Raw genomic sequence first — 21,684 nt, 5'->3', positions numbered from 1 at the left:
TCTCTTGATTGATTATCAAGCCAGCTCTCTCAGCCCTACTGAACACTCTAGCTAGGTTCAGCATGTGAGCCTCCATCGTTTCTCCTAGAACGATGACGTCCCCTAGGTAAGCAAAAGCACAAGGCTCTAATTCCGGCCCATTACTTGGTCTAGGAGGCGCTGAAATGTAGCTCCACCGAGTGTAGACCAGGGTCATCATCCGGAACTGGAACAGCCCCTTCCAGGAACCGTAACGCTGTAAGCTGCTTACTCTTCTCCTCCAACGGTACTTGCCAGTAACCGCTCTTCAAGTCGATTGAAGAAATGTACTTGGCATTCCTCAATCTATCCAATATGCCTGTCATATTCGGCAAAGGATAAGCATCTCGTTCAGTGAGTGCATTAATCTGCCGGAAATCGATGCAAAACCGCATCTTTCCATTAGCCTTCTTCACCAAGACGATTGGTGAACTCCACGGGCTACTGCTCGGCTCAATGACCCGCTGGTCGAGCATACTGTCCCCTCCTCGTTTATCACCGCTTGCATAAGCGGGTTACGAGGATAAGGACGTTGTCGGAACGGCTCAGCTCCTTCCTTCAGCCTGATTCTATGAACCAGGAGGTGAGTCGCACCTGGCACATCTCTGAATTTTATCAGCTCCGTCTCCAGGATTTTCTCGAACTCCTCCCTTCTGAAGCGACTGCTGCCACCTGTCCCACTAAGCCGGAGGTAATATCCTCCTCTGCCTCAAATCGAGTTTTGCTTGAATCGCTCTTAAATGACTTAATCCCAAATCATTTCGGATTCTAACTCATTGATCACTGCCACTCTCCAGTAGACTCGTCTACTACACACCTCGGCAGTCAGCTTCAGCTCCTCCACTACGGGAAGCTTTTCTCCAGTCACCAAGATCGGTTGATGACTAATTGGTTCCACCTGCAATCGCCAGACTCCTTCAGTCGCCTTGCTGCCTCCCAGAGACATAGGACGACTCGGCCCCGGTGTCGACCAGTGCATTCAGCCAGACATCTCGGACACGTACTAGCATGAAGACGCGTGTCTCCTGAGGCTGTGGACACCTTCCTTGCCTCTCTATCGGGGCTGCACCGGACTTCACCTCTCTTCTCGGGCCTTCGCAGCTTTCTGGTAGTTTGTAGCACTCTTCTCCCGGAGTTGAGGCTCCCATTCCGCCGTGCGTGCGCGGTGTTCGATTTTCACCCTGTGCTCCTGCAGGAACTCCATGCCGAATAAAAATTCGGGGGATAATCCTTCCATGATCGTCATCACTGTGGGAAGAATTTCTTGGCTGATTTTCAGGTTGATCTCCACCTTTCCATATAGCCGCGCCGCGGTTCCATTCGCCAGAATCGCGCCTCTCTCTGTCGCCATTCTCCTTGCACATCCCGCTGCCTCTAAGCTCGCAAACGTTGCCAAGCTTAAGTAGTTGGATTCAGCTCCTGTATCGAGTAGAGCTCGATACTGGTGGCCAGCTACCTCGACTGTGGTATACAGTCTGTTGTCGAACTGCAACTCCGGTTCCAATTGGAGTTGGTTCCTAGTTCTCACCACTGCGGCTTTGTCTGTCGCCCTCTTCTGATCCTTCTCACAGGTGCAACCGGGACGAGGTTTTCTACAGCCCCCGCAGAGAGAAATCTCAGGGCATTCCGACCTCCAGTGACCCTCTTTCTTGCAATGCCAGCAGGTAGGTCTACTGGAGTCGGCTCCACTCGCCGTTGTGAAGTTGTAGGCTCTGGCTCGGGGCGTGCTTTCACAGGTTTACGAACCTCTTCCTGTTTCACAGTCCTCTGCCGCTGTTGAGCACTCTTCTCCTCTGACTTTATTCCTCTCATACTGCCTGGCCAGCTTGAGTAGATCGTCCACGGAATAGATTTCAGCTTCCCTAATGTACAGCTTGTACCGGGGTAGAAGATTCTTGTACAGCCTCTGTAGCTGGTGATTGATTGAACAATCTCCTCTTCTCCTCATGAGAGTCTGAAGTTCTTCTACGTAGTCATCGATAGCCTCGCCTTCACGCTGCCGTCGACCCAGGATTTGAGCATCCAGATCCTCCTCATAGGTTGCTGGATAATAACGGGACCGAAAGTCCATTACGAAGTCGTTCCAATGTCGCCAGAACCCTCTTCGGTTCCGCATCCACAAGGAACACCTTCCCGCTAGCATTTCTGGTAGCGCCGGGAACAGCTGCTCCCCTGTCAGCCCGTAGGCTTGTTGTAACTCCTCGAGACGCTCTAGGAAGCTAGGAGCGTCTCCGTTGCCATCATATGACAACCTCCATCCTCGCACCTTATCGCACACCGTCCCTGGGTCCATAAATGGTGTATGGTGGGCTGCAGCCCGGACCGGTGAGTGCGGTGCCTGTCGTGGCCTGTACTGGTGGCCTGTACCGACGACTCCTCTGGTCGCACTAATGCAGGTCTCGCGTGATACAGTGGGCCAGCGTCCACATGCGCCGACATTGACCTCGGTGGCGCTGGCTGTATCACCGTCTCTTCAGCGGGAGGCAGCGGTAGCATCGTGAGGCATCGCTGCCGCTGCTCCCTTAACGCTTTCCGCAACTCGGAACAGGTGCCATCTGTGGGCAGCGAGTCTAGGAGTAATTCGACCGCGTCTCTGTTCCGCAATCGATACACCCATGAATGGCATGATTCGCCATCGGAGGCTGGTGAGGCCTCCTCGGGCAGCTTCCCGAGTCTGGAAGACTCCTGGTGATCTTCCTCTACAGGAGGCCACAGAGACGTTGCTCCTTCCGCCTCCTGGTAACTTGTGCCAGCTCCATTGCTAGCCTGGTTCAGGTTGTTGGCTTCCTCTGCCGTCTTCCTGTGATGGTCCACAAGAACCTTCCTCAGCTCCGCCATCGTACCTGTTGTAGGTAGCCCTGCTGCTGTTGCCAGGTCCACTGCTTCTTTCCGGTGGAGTTTGTAGATCCAGGTCACTCCTGGATCGCTGTTTTCCTCTCGCGCCTCCTGGTCTTCTCCGGCGCGACTACATTTCTCCTCTGCACTCATTGCTGTTTTTCTCCTCCTGCCTTGGGCCCCACGTTCGTGTGCCAATCTTCTGAGTAGATTTTTGCCCACACCTGTCTCTATCAGAGTTCCCAGTGTCGCTCTGGCCGGCTAAACTCAGTCGGCGACTGGGGAGGGCCGCGGCAGGGGACGGGAGTCTCGGTGGGGCGTCCGTCAACCACCCTCGCTCGGGTTGGGGGTTGAAATAGGGCTTGGAGTGCTTTGGAGGAATGTTCCCTCTTTTAGGAAAGAGGGGCCGTGCTTTCGCACTGCCAAACAGGGTTGGTCGCGGAAAGAAGGGAACAGGAACCTTGCGTGTTAGTCGTGAGAAAAGGGCTTCGTGTCGGGACTGAGTCCTAGTCCTCGGGCACCGGGTGTCTTCCGGGGTCCGGGTTGGTTGCGGGGCTCTGGTAAAGGCTTTCCCTGGCCTTCCCAGAGGTCCTCTTGTGATCCCGCACTGGACCGGTGCGCTGCGGCGGCCAGCACTCTGGACTTTCCTAAGTCCTACTGGCCGGGCACTAGCTGTCCTCCGGGGTCCGGATCGGCCGCGGAGTTGCGGGAAAGGCTTTTCCTGGCCTTCCTAGACGTCCTCTTGCGATCCCGCTCTGGACTACTGCGCTGCGGCGGCCAGCACTCTGGACTTTCCTAAGTCCTACTGGCCGGGCACTAGCTGTCCTCCTGGGGTCCGGATCGTCCGCGGAGTTGCGGGAAAGGCTTTTCCTGGCCTTCCTAGACGTCCTCTTGCGATCCCGCACTGGACTAGCACGCTCCAGCGGCCAGCACTCTGGACTTTCCTAAGTCCTACTGGCCGGGCACTAGCTGTCCTCCTGGGGTCCGGATCGTCCGCGGAGTTGCGGGAAAGGCTTTTCCTGGCCTTCCTAGACGTCCTCTTGCGATCCCGCACTGGACCAGCACGCTGCGGCGGCCAGCACTCTGGACTTTCTAAGTCCTACTGGCCGGGCACTAGCTGTCCTCCTGGGGTCCGGATCGTCCGCGGAGTTGCGGGAAAGGCTTTTCCTGGCCTTCTAGACGTCCTCTTGCGATCCCGCACTGGACCAGCACGCTGCGGCGGCCAGCACTCTGGACTTTCCTAAGTCCTACTGGCCGGGCACTAGCTGTCCTCCTGGGGTCCGGATCGTCCGCGGAATTGCGGGAAGGCTTTTCTGGCCTTCCTAGACGTCCTCTTGCGATCCCGCACTGGACCAGCACGCTGCGGCGGCCAGCACTCTGGACTTTCCTAAGTCCTACTGGCCGGGCACTAGCTGTCCTCCTGGGGTCCGGATCGTCGCGGAGTTGCGGGAAAGGCTTTTCCTGGCCTTCCTAGACGTCCTCTTGCGATCCCGCACTGGACCAGCACGCTGCGGCGGCCAGCACTCTGGACTTTCCTAAGTCCTACTGGCCGGGCACTAGCTGTCCTCCTGGGGTCCGGATCGTCCGCGGAGTTGCGGGAAAGGCTTTTCCTGGCCTTTCTAGACGTCCTCTTGCGATCCCGCACTGGACCAGCACGCTGCAGCGGCCAGCACTCTGGACTTTCCTAAGTCCTACTGGCCGGGCACTAGCTGTCCTCCTGGGGTCCGGATCGTCCGCGGAGTTGCGGGAAAGGTCTTTCCTGACCTTCCTGGATGTCCTATCTCGCCTCGATGCCCCACTGGTGGCCTACCAATGGGGTGTCAGGTTTCGACCAAACTGACGTGTTGTCGTGGTCGAAACTGGCAACCCGTCGTCCAAACAGGTTAAGTGTCGTTTAACACTCGCCCCAAACGAGTGTAGAGCAGTGGAGTTCACTGTGTGAGAGGCTAATCAACTTTAGCCTCGACACAACTCCCGGTCGCTGAAGAAATCGGAGTTCACGTAGTACGGGTGTACTGTGACGTTGCTAGCTGCTCGCTGCTTCCTTCTCACCTCTCTCGACCGCTCGACTTGGCTCTCCGAACCCGACTGCCTCTTGCTGGCCTTTCTCGAGCCTCCCTCAGTGACCGAGAGGGAGGGGAGAGAGGATGCGCAGCAACGCTGAGCGGTAGGCCAGTGGCTGGCTTGAACGTTGACCCCTCAGATTCTATGAAAGATAGCCGAGCGTCGAATAAATGAGCCCTAAATTCAATGCCTTTCTCTAGTTACGATATACATCGTGACATCATGAATACCCCAAGTCCTAGGAACGCCTTCCATGTGATATGCAAATTGTATTATCCGATTTTCTCTAGGATGTCTTTTTAAACTGAGAGGTGTAATAATTTCGGTGGTGGCAGTTTCAGGACTTGCATGGAATTTTAGTGTACGGAAATTCAAGCAGGTTTGGAAATACTGTAGGAAATCAGCGCCTATTATCATTGATGGACCTTTGACTGGTAACACTAGGAAAGTATATTCAAATATAATTCCTTCTATTTCCACTTCTAAGAGACATTGAGTGTTCACTCTTATTCTTCTGCCAGGATTAATACCGGAGATGTATACATTAGTAAGGGGTAGTGTAGCTATTGCCTGTTATCTTTGATGTTTAAAAACATATCCTCTTGCAATAAACAGCATTGTGAGCCACTGTCAATCAGGGCTTGTAGTTTAGTCCCATACAACTTGCATTCGATATAAGTTTGTAGCTGACTGTCTGATGTCACATCGGTACTGTCAGGATTTTCTAAGAGTGTTTCACGCAGATCATCCCAGAAAGTAATGTCTATATGGAGAGGTTTAGTAGGTTCCTCTAATTTGCCAGATGAATAATTATCCTTTACTTCTGGGGTGTCATATAGTCCTGTAGTTTTAGAAGCGCTTATTTCTTGGTTTGGTGGTGGGTTATTTGTATGTTGATTTTGGGTTGTTTTTGTTGTATGTGCGACTGTGTAAGATGTATTTGTGCGGTTATGATTTTGATGTGTTTCACCTTGACTCTTGTGACCTCTATCTCGCTTGTAATTATTCCCATTTAAACGATCTCGGCCATCATAATATGCTCCTTTATCCTGTTGTTTACTATTGTAATATTGAGATCTATTTCTAGAATTATTTTCAAAGGATTGACCTCTGCTAGTATTTTCAGTGTATTTTGGATATTGAGTGTTTGCTCTGGCATTTGACATTTGATTCTCACCATTATAGTTTTTCCTGAAGCTATTGCTATTATGCTGAAGAGAATGATTGGAATCTCCTGTGCGATCGTTTACCTGACCTGATTCAGAAGTAACGGATTGGATACAGTGTAAATGTTCGATCAGTTCTTTGCAACTGGGAATCGAAGATACTGCTAGTGTCATGCGAACATTGAAAGGAAGCTTTTTTAATAATATATTTGCTAGTGATGAGTCCACCAGAGATTCGTCTAGTTGCGAATTCTTGCACATCATCTTAGCCACAAATTCAGTATATGACTGTCTGCCTCTATTATCATATGTGCATGATATAATCTCTGATAGTGCATCCATCTGTTTACGTTTACTCCAATACTGCTGCAGGAACTGGGAGATGAAGTCCTCCAGGCTATTGATATCTCGCATCCAGCTCTGAAAGAACATCAGCGGCTCGCCGAGTAGTAGACTGGACAGTTGGAAACGCCATACTAACCAAGAGGTGGGTATCAATTCCTGAATGGCTTTTATTTGATCTATGAATGGTCGGGGTTGCATGTGACGGTGGCAGTTGTCAAATTTTCCAATATTTTGGAAAAGTTGAGTGCCGTTTACTACTTCAGTCAGTGTGTAATGCATCTGACCGACTGGGATACTTGCCATACGTGTCTCTATTCTGGAGACTCGTTCTTCATTTGCGGCCCATTTATCATTCATAATTTTCTTATTTGCATTCACTTCTTCATACAATCCGGTTAGTTTCAACTGTTGTCCGCCTATAGCATTCTCCAACATGCCGTACCTCTCTCTTGATTTAGTCCCCTCCTCTCTTAGGCTTGCTATACATGTTCGCACGTTACTCTGTTCTTTAACTATCTCTACTATTTTCTTATTATTTTCTTCCACCTTTGATTCCATCTCATCCTTATTTTCTAACACTTTTTTTATGACAGTTCCCATGATAGTGGTGCTTAACTCTTTACCCAATATGCCCACCTGTTTTCCAACTTCCCTTGGTACCTCATCCAACCACTCGTTTACCTGACAAGTGACTTCATCCATACGGGTTGCTAACTCTTTGATGACTGAAGATTGCGTATCTATCTTGATATCTATCATATTTCTCACTTCCTCCTTGAAGCTAGAAAATTTTTCATCTATAGTTTTGATACCTTCTTGTAGGATTTTGGTATTTTCCTCCGCTTTATCTTGGATGGCTTTAGTGTTTTCATTGATATCTTCTTGTATTTTTTTAGTCACCCCTTCCAAGGCTTGGCTGAGCAAAAGTTTAAATTCATTTATGGAATCATTTGCTATGAGATTTGTAGTACATCCGACTGAAGAATCTAATGTGGTGTTGCATTTTTCTAGATTGGTGGTTGCGGATGGTGGTTGACTGGCGATATCGGATGGCGATTGGGTGGCGGCACTCTCTGTTCCCTCGGCGACGCTTGGAGAGATCTGCGGAGACGCCGGCACCGGGTTGGACACCCTCACTCCCTCATCTCCGCTAGCTGGACTCTCATCAGGATTTATTACCTCGATGACATTACTGATCCCGGGAGAGGACAAATGGGCCAGGTTTTGCAGGTCGAAATTGATGGAGCATACGCTGCCTCCTTCTCTCTCTCGTGGGGTCTCCGCGGCATTGTCCTGGTGTTGTTGATCGGTCGGTGTCATAGTCACAGGGTTTTGGGGGTGGTCGCTAGGGTAGGAAATTTGTGAGTTAGCTGGCGACTGGCTCATGGTGACGATATTATGGAATACTTCGAATAAATTGCCAAGTGTACTGCCAAATTACAGGAATGTTAAAATGGACTCACTGATAGTGTCTATTCTGGATAAAATTGTGTGGTGTTGAAAGTTTCAAGTGTCATGTACATATATTATGAAAAGACCTTCAAGTGACACAGGTATGCCTGCCAATATGGACAACTTACATTAATATAGTTCTTAAAATTTTAGGTAGGGTCTTATCTTCCTTAATAACAACAATGCTGTTATGTCTCAAATAACTTATAACCCTGGTCAGCATACAATATCTAGATTCACAGATTAAGATCAAAATTTTGCTATAAAATTTTATGGAAATTTCCATCCAATTTTTCTCTATTATTTCTGAATTATGTTATCAAACTCGTGTGATACAGTTCGTCTGTATTTATGCAGCTTGAAAAATTTCAATTTGAAGAGCAACTCAATTATTTTTGCCAGAAACTTACAATAGATCATCAGATATATCTTGTTGAATCAACTTCAGATTAAACTTCTTGCAGCTTTCAGTTTTATTAATAATTCCATTAATCATTGATAGTGAGATTGAGTAGGTAAGCTTTTCATCATGCCTCACGCTTGTGGTGCCATAATTGTGTGAAGATGTGTTTCTGATATCTATGAGAGCAGTTGCTAAATTCCCTCTTTTGCGAATAAATTCACAAAAAATTGAGGCCGTCTGGCTCGCAAAATTGCTGTGTTCAAACCTCAGCTCTAGCTCAGTGGTAGATACATGAATTTTCCAGATGCAATCAGTCACCATAAGGTTCAATGACCGGTGATTATTAATTCTTACCGCTGCTTCTTTGAAGTTCTTGAAGAATACCAAAGAGGAAATCAAAAGAATATTTGATGACTGACTATCAGTAACCATGTACACAATAAAGAATAATAAAGATCAACTATAGTTTTTCTAGTTGATCCTTAAAACGCTTGTCATGAATACAGGTGTTCACCAATTTATCCCTTTGAAATTCCTTAGAACTTACAACGCCAGTTCTTGAAGCTCTCTGGATCCTTATATGACATAACTGGAACCTTATTAATATAATTATCAATATACTTTTTCTGGCGGACTAATGTGACTATCATCAAAGGATGATAAGTACTGAATGCTCTTGACAAGATTAATATTAATTGATTCGATAATTTCATATGCTGCTGAATATTTTTTGGTACCAAGACAGCTCAAACTGTATATCACGAGATGAATTAGGATAAAATAAATTTCTATGATTTGTATGCTGACATAAAACACAAAATATATTCCCATGAAACAATGTATATAAAATGTTCGATATCTATAAATTTTCAATATATATATGAAATTTTCTTATATCTATGATTCTCCTTAAATGAATTCTTTTCTAAAATCCGAATAATTATCACAAGATTTAATAGCATTCACAATATTGAGTTTTAAAATTTACAAATTTGTATTTAATACTGATATATGGACTTCAAGTCAATTCAGAATTCTACAAATAAAAACCTGTTTGGTCTGCAGATTTAATATGATATATATTGATCAATTTACAAATAATAATTATTAACAACTTAATATTCAATATGAGATCTCAGGGTTTTATATGAGTTCAGGCCGTGCATGGAAGTAAGCTTCCTACATATATCAAGTAAATTCATAAACTGTTCTTATAAATTATGTGATAGCACTCAGCACGTTGTGATTTTTCCTTTAATTTAATTTAACTTGTATAGCGCTTTTGATTAATTCCCTAATTATGTGTAGAAAGGCCTAAAACGAGCTCGTTTGATTTATCACTCACATTAATGACGTTCTTGACGGTCTCGTGGATTGAATTAATTATTTCCAATAATTAATAATTAGGCAGGTCCCTTTCGTCACTGCTGGGCTAACGCGCGGTTCAGATTTCTTATAGATTTCTCTCTGAATTTAAGATATATTTATAGGGAATGAATACAATTACAAACACTTCAATAACACTGAGTTCACAGATAATTCTACATTAATTACAAATATTTCACATTTAAAGAAAAATGGTTTGGCTTGATAATTTTAAAATTTAAAGGAAGAAAGAACCCTAAACTCCATGTGCATCCTCTCAGGTCAAGATCACAAGCCAGAAGAAAGTGGTTTTCAGAAAAATTTATCTCTTCCTAGAACAATTTTGTAAGCTTCTTTCTGATTGGCCTTCAATTTAGTAAACTCAATACAATTGGTTGCCTCAGAATCAGGGCTTCTTCAACTTTATAATAGAAAAAATTAAATAAAAAGTTTTTATATAAATATGTGGAGTGTTTATCTTAAACTATTTTCATAAATAAATCGCGATATACGATGTTAATGAACAATATACATTAATTTATTTTTTTATGTGAGTTTTGTATACTCTTGATTTTCGTGCTTTTTAGATTATAATAAATATTTATACAGCAATAATAGTTGTCCGTATTTCTATACATCAACCTTCCTTAGTATATATAATACATCTTTTGTGAGTAAATTTTTATAATTCAACCTATATTGGTTGATCGACAATCAGCTGATTCGCTAAGTATTGATTCAAATAACTATCGATTTATTCTAGATCGATTGATTCATTTAAAAGTGTAAACAATTAATTCTAACCTCAATGTACATGTAAACTTCTATTTTTTATAATCTGCCAATAATAAGTAAGCCGCTTTATAATGTTTAATTCCGCCAATGGATTCTCAGTTGTTGAATCACAGTTATACATGTTTTCTTATCATTTTAGATAATACAATTACTCTTTATCGCTAACAATATTCGATTTAAGTGGATTGATCCTTTGACTAGGTCTAACTTTCTTTTCCATTTTATAATTCTATTAAAAATTCACTGGTTTACTCCAAGTATTCTGTGGTGCTAAAATACCACGTACAAGGTTTGCATCACAAAGCTTCAATTTGAAGTATTGAATGGAATTTGAAATGTATCTCCTGATTATTCTCTGTGATGAAAAATTACACAAAAATCTACAAACACCAATGTTATGGGCTTATTATCATAACTTTTTGCAAGATTTTGGTAAATGTTATTTTCTGTTATATGTGCAGCACATGATAATTAAATTGTATATGGGGAATATTGAGATGTTTGAATTGTAGTTTTTTGTGCCTCTGTTTCAGGTTGTTGAGCTGATCAAGATCTATTTAAATCTTTCCAATATGAACCCTAGTGTACCTTGTTTTTGATAGTTGAAGAATTTATTCGTGTACGAAGTAAGTGCCTAAATATTGCGTCGCCATAAAGGATTTGCTAACTTGCTTCTTTTTCATCCAAATTATTGCAGTCTGCTAGCATTTCCATAGTAATGGCTTAGACTTAGTAATAAAATAATGTAAACTTATTTGGAAATGTTTGAACCGTGCTACCCCAAGACGTTTCAACTTGAAATTAGACTGGGTGCTCCACGTATTTCTTGCCAATCGGAAAAGTTATGTGGAAAAGCGGCAGTTCTAATCGAGTCGTCACCGCGAGAAGATGTAGTCGCAGAACAAGTCTCAGCATCTAAATTAGGCTTCGGCCTATTAGGATGAAAATCTCCTGATCATTTCTAGTTGATTAAAAAGTATGTAGAATGAAAAATGTAAACGTGAGTGATTGTGAGTGCCGATTTATTTGTTAAATTCTCGATACCATGGTGAGTGCCAAAATAATTATTTTATTAGGCTCAAATAGATTGACAAGATAGATTGACCGAGGCCCTCGATTGTATAGTAAGTTGACAAACTAAAATCTCTAAAAATATTGATCATATATCATTGCGACGAAGTCTGAATTTGAGAAATTATAATTGGAATCACTTTTATTATTGTAATTTTGAAAGAAGTAATTAAATAAGTAACAGGATTCTTCACAGTGAAGATTACTATTGGATGTAACCGAATTTCAGATGATCGATAATTTTATGTTTGAACACAACTAAAGTAGATGTCAGTAGCGTTTCTACAGATTTTTCACTTTCCTTGCCCTATTACCATAGGTAAGGAAAGTATTGCTTTACGAAAACAATTAAGGTACCCCAATTTCCAAATTTCTATACGTTTCAAGGTCCCCTGAGTCCAAAAATGTGGGTTTTGGGTATTGGCCTGTATATGTGGTTTGTGTATGAGTGTCTGTGTACATGATATCTCATCACGAACAATTTCGATCAAATGCAATACAAGATGACGGCTAAAATGGCGAAAATGTTGTCAAAAACAGGGTTTTTCGCGTTTTTCTCAAAAACGGCTCAACGATTTTAATCAAATTCATACCCAATTATAGTCGTCATTGATAAGCTCTATCAACTGCCACAAGTCTGTAAAAATTCCAGGAGCTCCGTCCCATCTATGCAAAGTTCGATTTTAGATTTCCAATTATCAGGCTTCAGATACAATTTAAACAAAACATTTCGAGTGAAAAAGATTAAACATGAAAATCTCTACAATTAATGTTCAGTAACATTTTCACCTAAATTTGAAAATAAGCTCGGAATTCCAGAAAATGTGATTATTCGATTGCAAACTGTTGGCAATTGTTGATTCTATTAAATCATTCACTATGAAGAGATAGCAGACCTCGTATGTCTCAAGCGTTATTGCCCTGTCACCAGCTGGCTCAGATCTTTGAATAGAAGACTTGAGATGCGCGTGAACACTAGCGTCAGGTAATCAATTTTTATAACGGCAAAAGATCTTGGCATTTGAATGAACGAATCCATCCAAAACTCCCAACCGTGGATTCAAATAATTCAATTGGGTTAATAGTTAAGTAGAGATTTATAAAGCAATTATTTTTTTCCTCCTAGCAAAATGGGGTTAATAAAAGAATGTAAAAATCTTAAAGCACCCTATATTTTCCAAAAAGACTTTAAAATATTTCAATAACCTGTTTCGGTGATCACACCATCGTCAGGTTATAAACCTATTATATTGTTTTATTAATTCGAAAAGTAGCCCATGTGAATGGAGTGTTTTTACAAAATGGGGTTCCATAACAATCCCCCCTGGCTTCCTCCCATTGCAAATGTTGTCAGGAATAGGGTAGTGTTATAAATACCTCGACCCGTTACACAATGATAATTCAAACTTAAGATAATTTCTGGTATAAATTCTACAAAATTTCGGAACTTTTGAGAACTTTTATTCACTCATCATTCCCTAATGTGATTATTAAATAACAATTATTGTCAAGCTTTGCAACTTGATGATAGGAAGCAGCTTTGAATTTGTGAAGGCTGCAGATGGGAGAGGCATCACCTCTATCTAATAATCCAGAATAATTATCTAATTATCCAGAATCAAGAGATAAGATGATTGTCATATGCAGACAATTGTCATATCCAGTTGTCAGGATATGCTCAATACTCACATGCCAATATGCAACTGAATCCAACTGAATTATTCCAAAATCGGTCTCCATGTCTGGTTGAAATAGATTAGATATAGAATGAATTTGATATGATGTCTAGAATTATGTGTCTTTATACAAATACATATCGGTCAAGCATCATCCAGTCCAGAAAAAATAGTATGTAGAATAGAATGCAGAAGCGTTGCAATAGTCAACGTAAACTTATAGTCAAAATATGTTGTGAATTCATGTCATGAAACCTGTAGAAATATGATAGTTGCGACATGCGGAACTGAATAAAGTGAATGACAACATGATAAAATTTATCACATAAATATTGTGTAGTTCAAGTCCTTAGATTATCTTTACTCATTTTTATCCGTAGTTGTTCTCTATCAGCTATGGTATAACAGTTCCATCGTTCCTAATTGAATGAAATTGAGAATGCAAGAGTCACCACAGACCTAAACTATAAAAGCATTCGGCAATACAGATACATTATACGAGAACCACACTTGTAAGACACCTGCTACAATAAAATTATGTGGTAGCTATTATTATTTATTGAGATTATTCCAAGTATATAGTTAACGGTATACAAATAGGCACCAGATATAGAATCCAGATACACAAATAGACATGTTAGAGGGTTGACCGTCATTTCCAATCCCAAAGTCCCAGTCTCATTAAACAATAATTAATACCCAATTGGCTGATTTCAGCTCAGCAGTAAGTATGCGTATGCGCATGTGCATGCATCCGGTTGGTTGGACAACTCAAATATTTAGCAAGAGTGCCTGACAATACTTGAAATATTATACTTATTTTGTGTGAATACGAGATTTGAATTATTAGTTCTATCAAGTTTAGTAGCCTAACAACTCACATTCGGTGTATAGTATCTAAGAAATGAGTATTTTATACCTTGAAATTTATATACCTAATATTAAACTTCTTTCATACGATGTGGTTCACGCAGTGGATTATAGCGTACACAGGCCTACACATAGCATACATGCCATATACATATAACCTTCTGTTTTCCTTACCAGGGAAAAGTTTAAGAATGCTTCTGGAAGAATATAAAAATACTTGATTTTTCAAGCTTTTGAAATGTCTTGAGAAAATGTTTCAACTGCGATCGGAAAATTCTCACAGTGGTTAGATTTAAATAGTCTGCCGATGCTCATTTTGACAGAAGTCACAAATCATATTTTGCAAAATAACGAAATAAGTTGGGTAGTACTTCTTCTCAATGTTCACTTGTCGCCAATATTGATTGTAGTTGATGGAAAAATATGCTTTTTTAATAAAAGAATAGCTTGAAGAATCATTCATATTTCGGCTCAAGATATTGTTTTACAACTGTAATACGCAGAATTGAGAATGATAAATAACAAGAACGTTTTGAAGTTTCCAGAAAGAGTATTGAAGATGATGAAAATAAAATCGTTTAGGATGATATTGAGAGAATCGGTTGTGTTTGGTAAGTGGGCGTACAATCTCCAACATCTCCATCCCTAATATCCCAAAGAAGCTTATCAAACACGCTGCTTTGGCATACGGTGTTAGTCTACACTATTCATTTGGGATCGTGTTTTTCAAACCAGCATGCTTTTAGGAGTAATTGCTGATAATTTAGTAGATGAGAGAATTTCCAGACATCGTGGGATGATTAGTCTTCTTTAATTAGGTTCGACTCGGCTCCGTAACGTGGGGGTCCTTACAACTTTACAACTCCCTTGTTTATACGAGTATTTCCATGATACCATTCCAATTTATCTCATATAAAATAGCACTCATACTGACTGGAATTATAGCATCTACGAGCACCAGAGAATTGAACATGAACTGCAGCAACAACTCAACTTGATAAATTTGAATGAATCAACTTATATTGGTTGTTCATAAATAAAAAGCTGTTGCTGATATAATATAACAGTTTAGAAAGCAACCTACTTCATAGGAAAGCGTGAATAACATAGAATTTAATTTTACAATATAATCATTCCTCTTATTGTTGGATAGAAAAAGTCTTTGAAACTATTCAGATTTTCTCAATTAACAACGTTAAAACGTTTCTAACGTTTCAGTTATTCGTTTCTATTGAAAAACGCCAGAGAGAAGCCAGCTATGCAACCGGTGTTGCTGTCATCGGTTGTTACCATCTGCTATGACAATGTTGAAGATGGAACTGTAGACTAGCAAAAAACATGAACAATAGCCTATGATACAATCTTATCTGTACAAGAATTCGAGAGTTTACTCTTTGGAGTGCAGTCGATCCTGTCGTGTCGGAATCAGCGGCTATGATCTCTATTTTGATGTGGGGTCACCATGCATAATACAGTCAACATTTCTTATTTTATGAATTATGAATATTCAATTTAGATCGGCGTTCAAAAATGAGACACCCCCACACCACAAGTGGAAATTGCAGCGAAGCTAAAAGACTTTTGAAGTGTTTATATCAAGTGATGGGAAGGGGTTCTTATTGCAACGAATTTTCAAACTTGAAAAACTCAATAATAATCCTAATATTCTTCAAATACTTGATACAATAGTAGTTTTGAACTAGTAATAATCGATTTCATTCAATCATAGCTATACATAATTTTTAAAATTGAATAGATCCAGGATAAAATGAAATATGTCTTTATATTTTTATTTTCATCCGCTGAATCAAAAACTAACGCATCTAATAATGCTCTAATTACATTTTCAATTCCATAAAACTTATTGCTTCATTATTTAAAATTTCAGTTTTTTTCAAAGATCACCAAAAGATTGGTTTGATGGCCTTTCACATTACATGTAAAGCTGCGTACAGACTTGAACGACACGAACACGCGGATTTCACTATTCATCAGCTGATTATATCTGTATTTGTACAGAAACAGTAGAGTACAAATAAGCGTAGTAGCATCATCTGATGAAAAGTTAAATGTGCGTACTCGAGGCACTCAAGTCTGTACGATTCATAACGAATACCAATGTACCTAGAATACATTGATGTATCCTAGTTTATTCTAGTTCTAGATGTATTCTAGGTACATTTATAAATATATTCTCGACAAACGGAAATAATATGATATTGGATGTAAAAGTTTGTTTGCATTCCTATGTAGAAACGATTTCTCCAAAGTTGGTTTAAACACGGAGAAGAGAACAGGGATTATCCTTTTTTCTGTGGTTCAACTATCAAACCCATTTAATCAATGTATGGTCGCATTTATTATAATGTGTCCCTATTGAGTCAGCTGATGATTCAAACTAAAATTTTCTGCAGAACGTGAACCTTTAAAAGGAATTAGATCTGCTGGTGGTCAAAGCAAGAAATGTAACATTGTAAAACATTATAATAGATGCTGCACTCCATGTAATCAACCATAGTGTTGATCTTAGACTATACACGTGACCATTAGACAAATTATAGTCCAAGATGATGTCACTCAGAGATGAGTGATTGGAGCTTGGAATGAGTATTTATAGTTTTTGTATAGTTGACATTATCACAATATTGTTCATTATTTGTATGTAATGAATTGAGCAAAGCATAGGCCTACCTCCCAGAGGGGCGGAGTACTCGTGGTAGCGTGCCGCGCAAAGCTCCAGGCTCCGTTTGTTGGCAACTGGTCTATGGTGAAGCGACTGCGGCTGCGGCTGCGGCTGCGACTGTGGCTGCGACTGCGGCTGCGACTGCGGCTGCGACTGCGGCTGCGGTTGCTGCTGGTGTCTGCTACCAACTGCACCAGCGGCACTGCGACACATTCGTTGTGGCTGCAGCTGCTGAGCCTACAGCTGTCTCTCACTTGCTCATGCCTCACCTCCAACTACTCATTGACCTGTGCAAAAGATAATATAAATAATTGGTATTTGAAATTGGATGTGAACTTGTCGATGGGAATTAGTTGTAGTGAGACTACCACGATGAATAATTGACAGAGTGAGCTTTGGATCCATGTCAAGTTCTCATACACTGGAAAAGTTCATAACATTTTTTGAGGCAGCACCATAGAAAAGGAGCAAAAATCGAGCAAAATAAGGTGAATGGTCAAGAATATTGAAATTATTCATGTTGATTTGTGAGTTGGCACCTATCATTGGAAGATAACTGTTGGCTTTGTAGTGAATATTGATGGTTTGTCAGAATATTACAGAATTAATCAATTATATAACAGAATATTATTTTTAACTCTACAGAGACACACTTACTTTATGCTAACACAGTAGACACACTGGGGTGTTGAACACCCCAATTTAATTTTGCATTTTTCTTCGAAAAATATGAAAAAGCAAGTACTTAGACCATACTTCTTAATCATTTTTGTTCCAAGTGCATACATAAATAAAAAGTAGAGCACTGCTTATCAATAGTTATACTAATTTTAGAAGTACGTATGTTCTACCTAAGTGTTGGAGCTCCTAATCCGGTTTGAACGGATGGTTTGATCATTGCCAATGACAACTTCATAAAAAACTCACGACTCTTCATTTTATTGTTTTGAATCTCAAGTTGTAGAGAATCATAGCATTTATTCCAATCTGATCCATCATCCCATACCACATTCTTAGTGACAATACAAGTAAATCTTTGTAATATAAGTGTTTGATAAAAGTCCTACGTAAAAGACACTCTGGGGTGTTAGACACCCCAAACGAAGAACAAGATGAGCTGGTGACCTTGTAGAATGCTATGACTGGAAGTGGTGGAGAGTAGTTGACAATACTACAAACCCAATTCAGACTGGGCATAAATTCCCATCTGTTTGATATTGTCAACTGCTGAACAGAAAAAAAATCCCTGGGGTGTGAAACACCCCAGTGTGTCTCTTTAGGGTTAATGTAAAGATTTGTGAAAATTTCTTTGTATGTGGATTGAAAAGCTCACAAATAATCCCTTAGATTGAAGTATAGTTTGAAGGCAAGTTGATTTAAGCAAACACAATATCCTCGATACTAGGATATTATCAATCATTCAATGACGTAACTTTGAGAAGCAGTAACTATATAGGCTACATTGCAAGTATCAAATATCAAAGACTGCCAAGGTGCAACAACGCTGCAACTGCTTCTCAGCCACAATAAACCCAATAGACACCAATAACAACACACTCAATATTGTCATCCAAGCCTTCTACTCTTGTCTATGAGTACAATCATGAAGATGGAGGACCTGCCGAAAGATCTAGTTATCACAGTAAGTGAATAAATTGATTTATTGGAGAAATTTGACTGTTAGATGTTCTATTTAATAACAGAAATTGCTTCAATAGTATGCAGTTTGTGATTTAGACTTCTAAGGATTACCCCAAGCAAATAAATAAAATATTTGTAAATATGTTTTGTCATAAGTATATGATTATTATGGGGAGGGGGGGAATATTAATATTCTGCAAACCTATCTCAGAAAGGGGAATAAAGTAAGAAAATGCTTTGAAGCTCCATTCAGAAACATTGACTTCGAGTAGCAGCCAAGAGGCGAGTTCAATATAATATGGTAGGCTCGGTATCACTGGGGAGAACGTGGTGGAGATCAAAAGAAAATACAGAATATCGTTCCTCAGCTAACACTTTTCAATTCTGCAACTCCCACAATCCTGCCTTTTCGAAACGGAATAATAGCTATAAGAATATCTGTACAGATTAGATGACTGTGCCACGCAATATCCTCGATATTACGATATTTCAAGCTCAGTTGAAAATTGAAATTTGACTAAATTGAATTAAGACAATACAAAAAGGAGTTTTAATTTGATTGTGTTTAAATCAAACTTGAAAATCGTGATCTTTTGCAAAACTGAATGCGGGATTCAACCGTTCTCAGTATAATGTGAATTCAATATGCGAATGTGTGAGTTGCCGAATTGAGTAATATTATTGTAGTAGAATTGTAATTAGTTGATAGAGTAAGTAATAGGATTAATCAACTGATTGAACAGCCTCCACAGGAATTGACAAGATTAGTGACTGAAATCATATAAGAATGCTACACAATGAGTTTCAGATTCATGAATTATTTATTTTACTAAGTGGAACACCAGAAATTAAGATAAACAATTCATTCATTCATGATTCCTAGACGTGATTCATGATTAATATTACAGACGTTTAAATTCCGAAAATAAGTCAGACATCCTACATGAGCGGAAATTTGGAACAGAAAAGTCAGTCAATTTCTGTGTGCTTTATTGAAACTGAGAGAGAGACTTTTATATGTACGAGATTTACACTCATACACATTTTGAACAATGGATAGTCTCTTGGTCTGAATGAATTCCAAGAATCGAGAAGAACTTCTCTGGATAAGGAGATGTAGGAAATAAGGAAATAAGTAGGACGTCGGAGTTTTGTAACTTACTAATTATCAATACAAATAAATGCAAGTCATTACTGATTTCATCTTAGACTATAAATTGTTTTCATATTTAGATTTACAAGTGTTGATGATGAACAGTTAACAGTTTTGTTGAAGGGGAATTGGTGTATTCTACTTGGCAATAGTTTTATTTTAACTAGAGATCATTCTCAGCTTGGTTCGATTCTATTTTCAATTCAGCACACAAGTGATTTTTAAACAGCACGGAATAGCCTTGAGGATCTTCTACATTAGGAGAATTTATAATTTTGTGCTAACAATGTATTATTTGAAGAAAAACAATTTCGATTGAACTCCAGTCAATCATATTCTTATCCGCTCTCAAATTACGTATGATATTTCAAATGTAACTTGTCACAGCAAAGATGCTTTGGTTTCCAAGTCTGCAAAACTTAACAACCATTGGTAAACTATATGAACAACTTCATTCAATACATGCTTTCAATATATGAAAAGTGAATAATGTGTGAGCTCAACAGTTTTTGTTATGGAAAGAATGAGAATGAGAGACCATTTAGGTGGATAGCTGCAGGCAGATAAGCTCAGACCTTTCAATGATGTACTCTGGAAACGTGGTTGCAGGTCTAACCCAAATACATGGACCTCGTACCACTTCCATCCAAATTCGCAGAAAATATAACAGAAAACTGAGTGAGTTCACCCTTACAAACGAGTTTCAATTTCCTTACCGGGGAGGGGAGCATTGAATCAATGGTAGATTCATATTCCACATTTCCCCATCGAGAAAATACCTTCTCGTATTTATGCGCTATAGATCTTTATGGTATTCATCACTAGATCATAACCACTTCATCACTAGTTAGGAACTCTTCACCAACAAACTAAATACGAATTAGCACTGTCTATTCTACTTTTTGCTGAATGTTCGATTATGCCTGTAGTATTGACTGCCCTTGGACACTATATCATGGCCATCATGACCGATATTGTTTCTAGATACTTCTGGCTTTGCTTTCAAATGATTGATCCATCATAGCCAATCATTGAATATGATTTCCCTTGGATAATAAAATTTTAGAATACATAGAAACACGATTACGGGTTTTCTTAGGTCTGGAAATTCACGAGAAGAATCAAAAATAGCTAAACACAAGAACTTATAGATATTTTATCATGTCATTGAATCTGGGATTTGGAGTTAGTGTGTGGTTTTCTGTTTTCATTGGTTTGTTCACATCAATATTATCTCATTTGTAGAGGATTAGATTCAAAAAGGAAAATGCATCTTTATTCGATTTGAACTAAAATTTGTTTTCTTAGAAGAATGATGATAATCTAATTGAGGAAGATCTAAGTAATAAGCTTTCAGCTAAGCATGGTCTCAACTTTCTTGCTATAGATATAGATCGAGGCTGCGCACCGAAGGAGAATTCGATAGCCTTGTCAAAGGCTTGATTCTGAAAGAGGTAGGCTGAAAGTACTCATCAATAAGGTGTTTTCTTGGATACATGACACTATTCGCCTTGTTTGCTCAGACAGTATTAGCTCAATTTGCTTGAAGGAAACAGTCATTTCTGAAAAAAATATGAACTACAATAAAAAGTTTATCAGTATCATTATGACGATACCAAATACCAATCCAATCAATACAAGTTTCATATTTTTCACGTATTTTATTATCGTTCACGTCCCGAACATAAAAAATATTTGATCGAGAAATGATGTTATAAATTATAATTAAATGCATACTTTCAATGTAGTATAGTTCAATGTATAGTTTCTTGCTTATATATTTGGTTTTGTGAGATAGCCCACTTTCTTCAATTAAGAGTAATAATACTAGTTCATAATTTTTGTCTTTGTTGATCAAATAAATAAAATAAATGTGCTTACAGTACAGACTTGAACAATGATAAGAGCCAGACCTTCAACAGGAAAAATGTTTAGCTAAAAAATTATAAATAGTTATTTGTATATCTAGAGTGAAAAGTGCCATTTTCTCTCCCTGAGGGAGAAAAATAATTTTTCACTCGTGATGTACTCAACATTTTTCCTCCACCTACATTTTTTTTATAGAAACTGCAAATCAAATAATTTTAATAGCTCATGTTATTGTGGTGACAATGTTTTCTTCTACACATAACCTAAAATCTAAAACC

The 21,684-nt window shown here is 39.8% G+C and overlaps 1 protein-coding gene across 4 annotated transcripts in view; it reads right to left on the bottom strand.

Moving 5' to 3' along the window:
- Window positions 1-21,684, bottom strand: part of LOC111061045 (PDF receptor) — a 270,887-nt gene that overhangs the window by 188,071 nt on the left and 61,132 nt on the right. For all 4 annotated transcript variants that reach the window (XM_039424282.1, XM_039424285.1, XM_039424283.1 and 1 more), the window contains exon 2: window positions 16,752-17,030. In XM_039424282.1, coding sequence (XP_039280216.1) covers window positions 16,752-16,956 — 205 coding nt within the window. In that variant the 5' untranslated portion in view covers window positions 16,957-17,030. The remainder of the gene's footprint in view (window positions 1-16,751; window positions 17,031-21,684) is intronic.

This window comes from Nilaparvata lugens, chromosome 3 (genome assembly GCF_014356525.2).
Source record: "Nilaparvata lugens isolate BPH chromosome 3, ASM1435652v1, whole genome shotgun sequence".
NCBI lineage: Eukaryota > Metazoa > Arthropoda > Insecta > Hemiptera > Delphacidae > Nilaparvata > Nilaparvata lugens.
The sequence above is the reverse complement of the archived record's forward strand: the minus strand, read 5'-3'. Positions and strand labels throughout refer to the sequence as shown.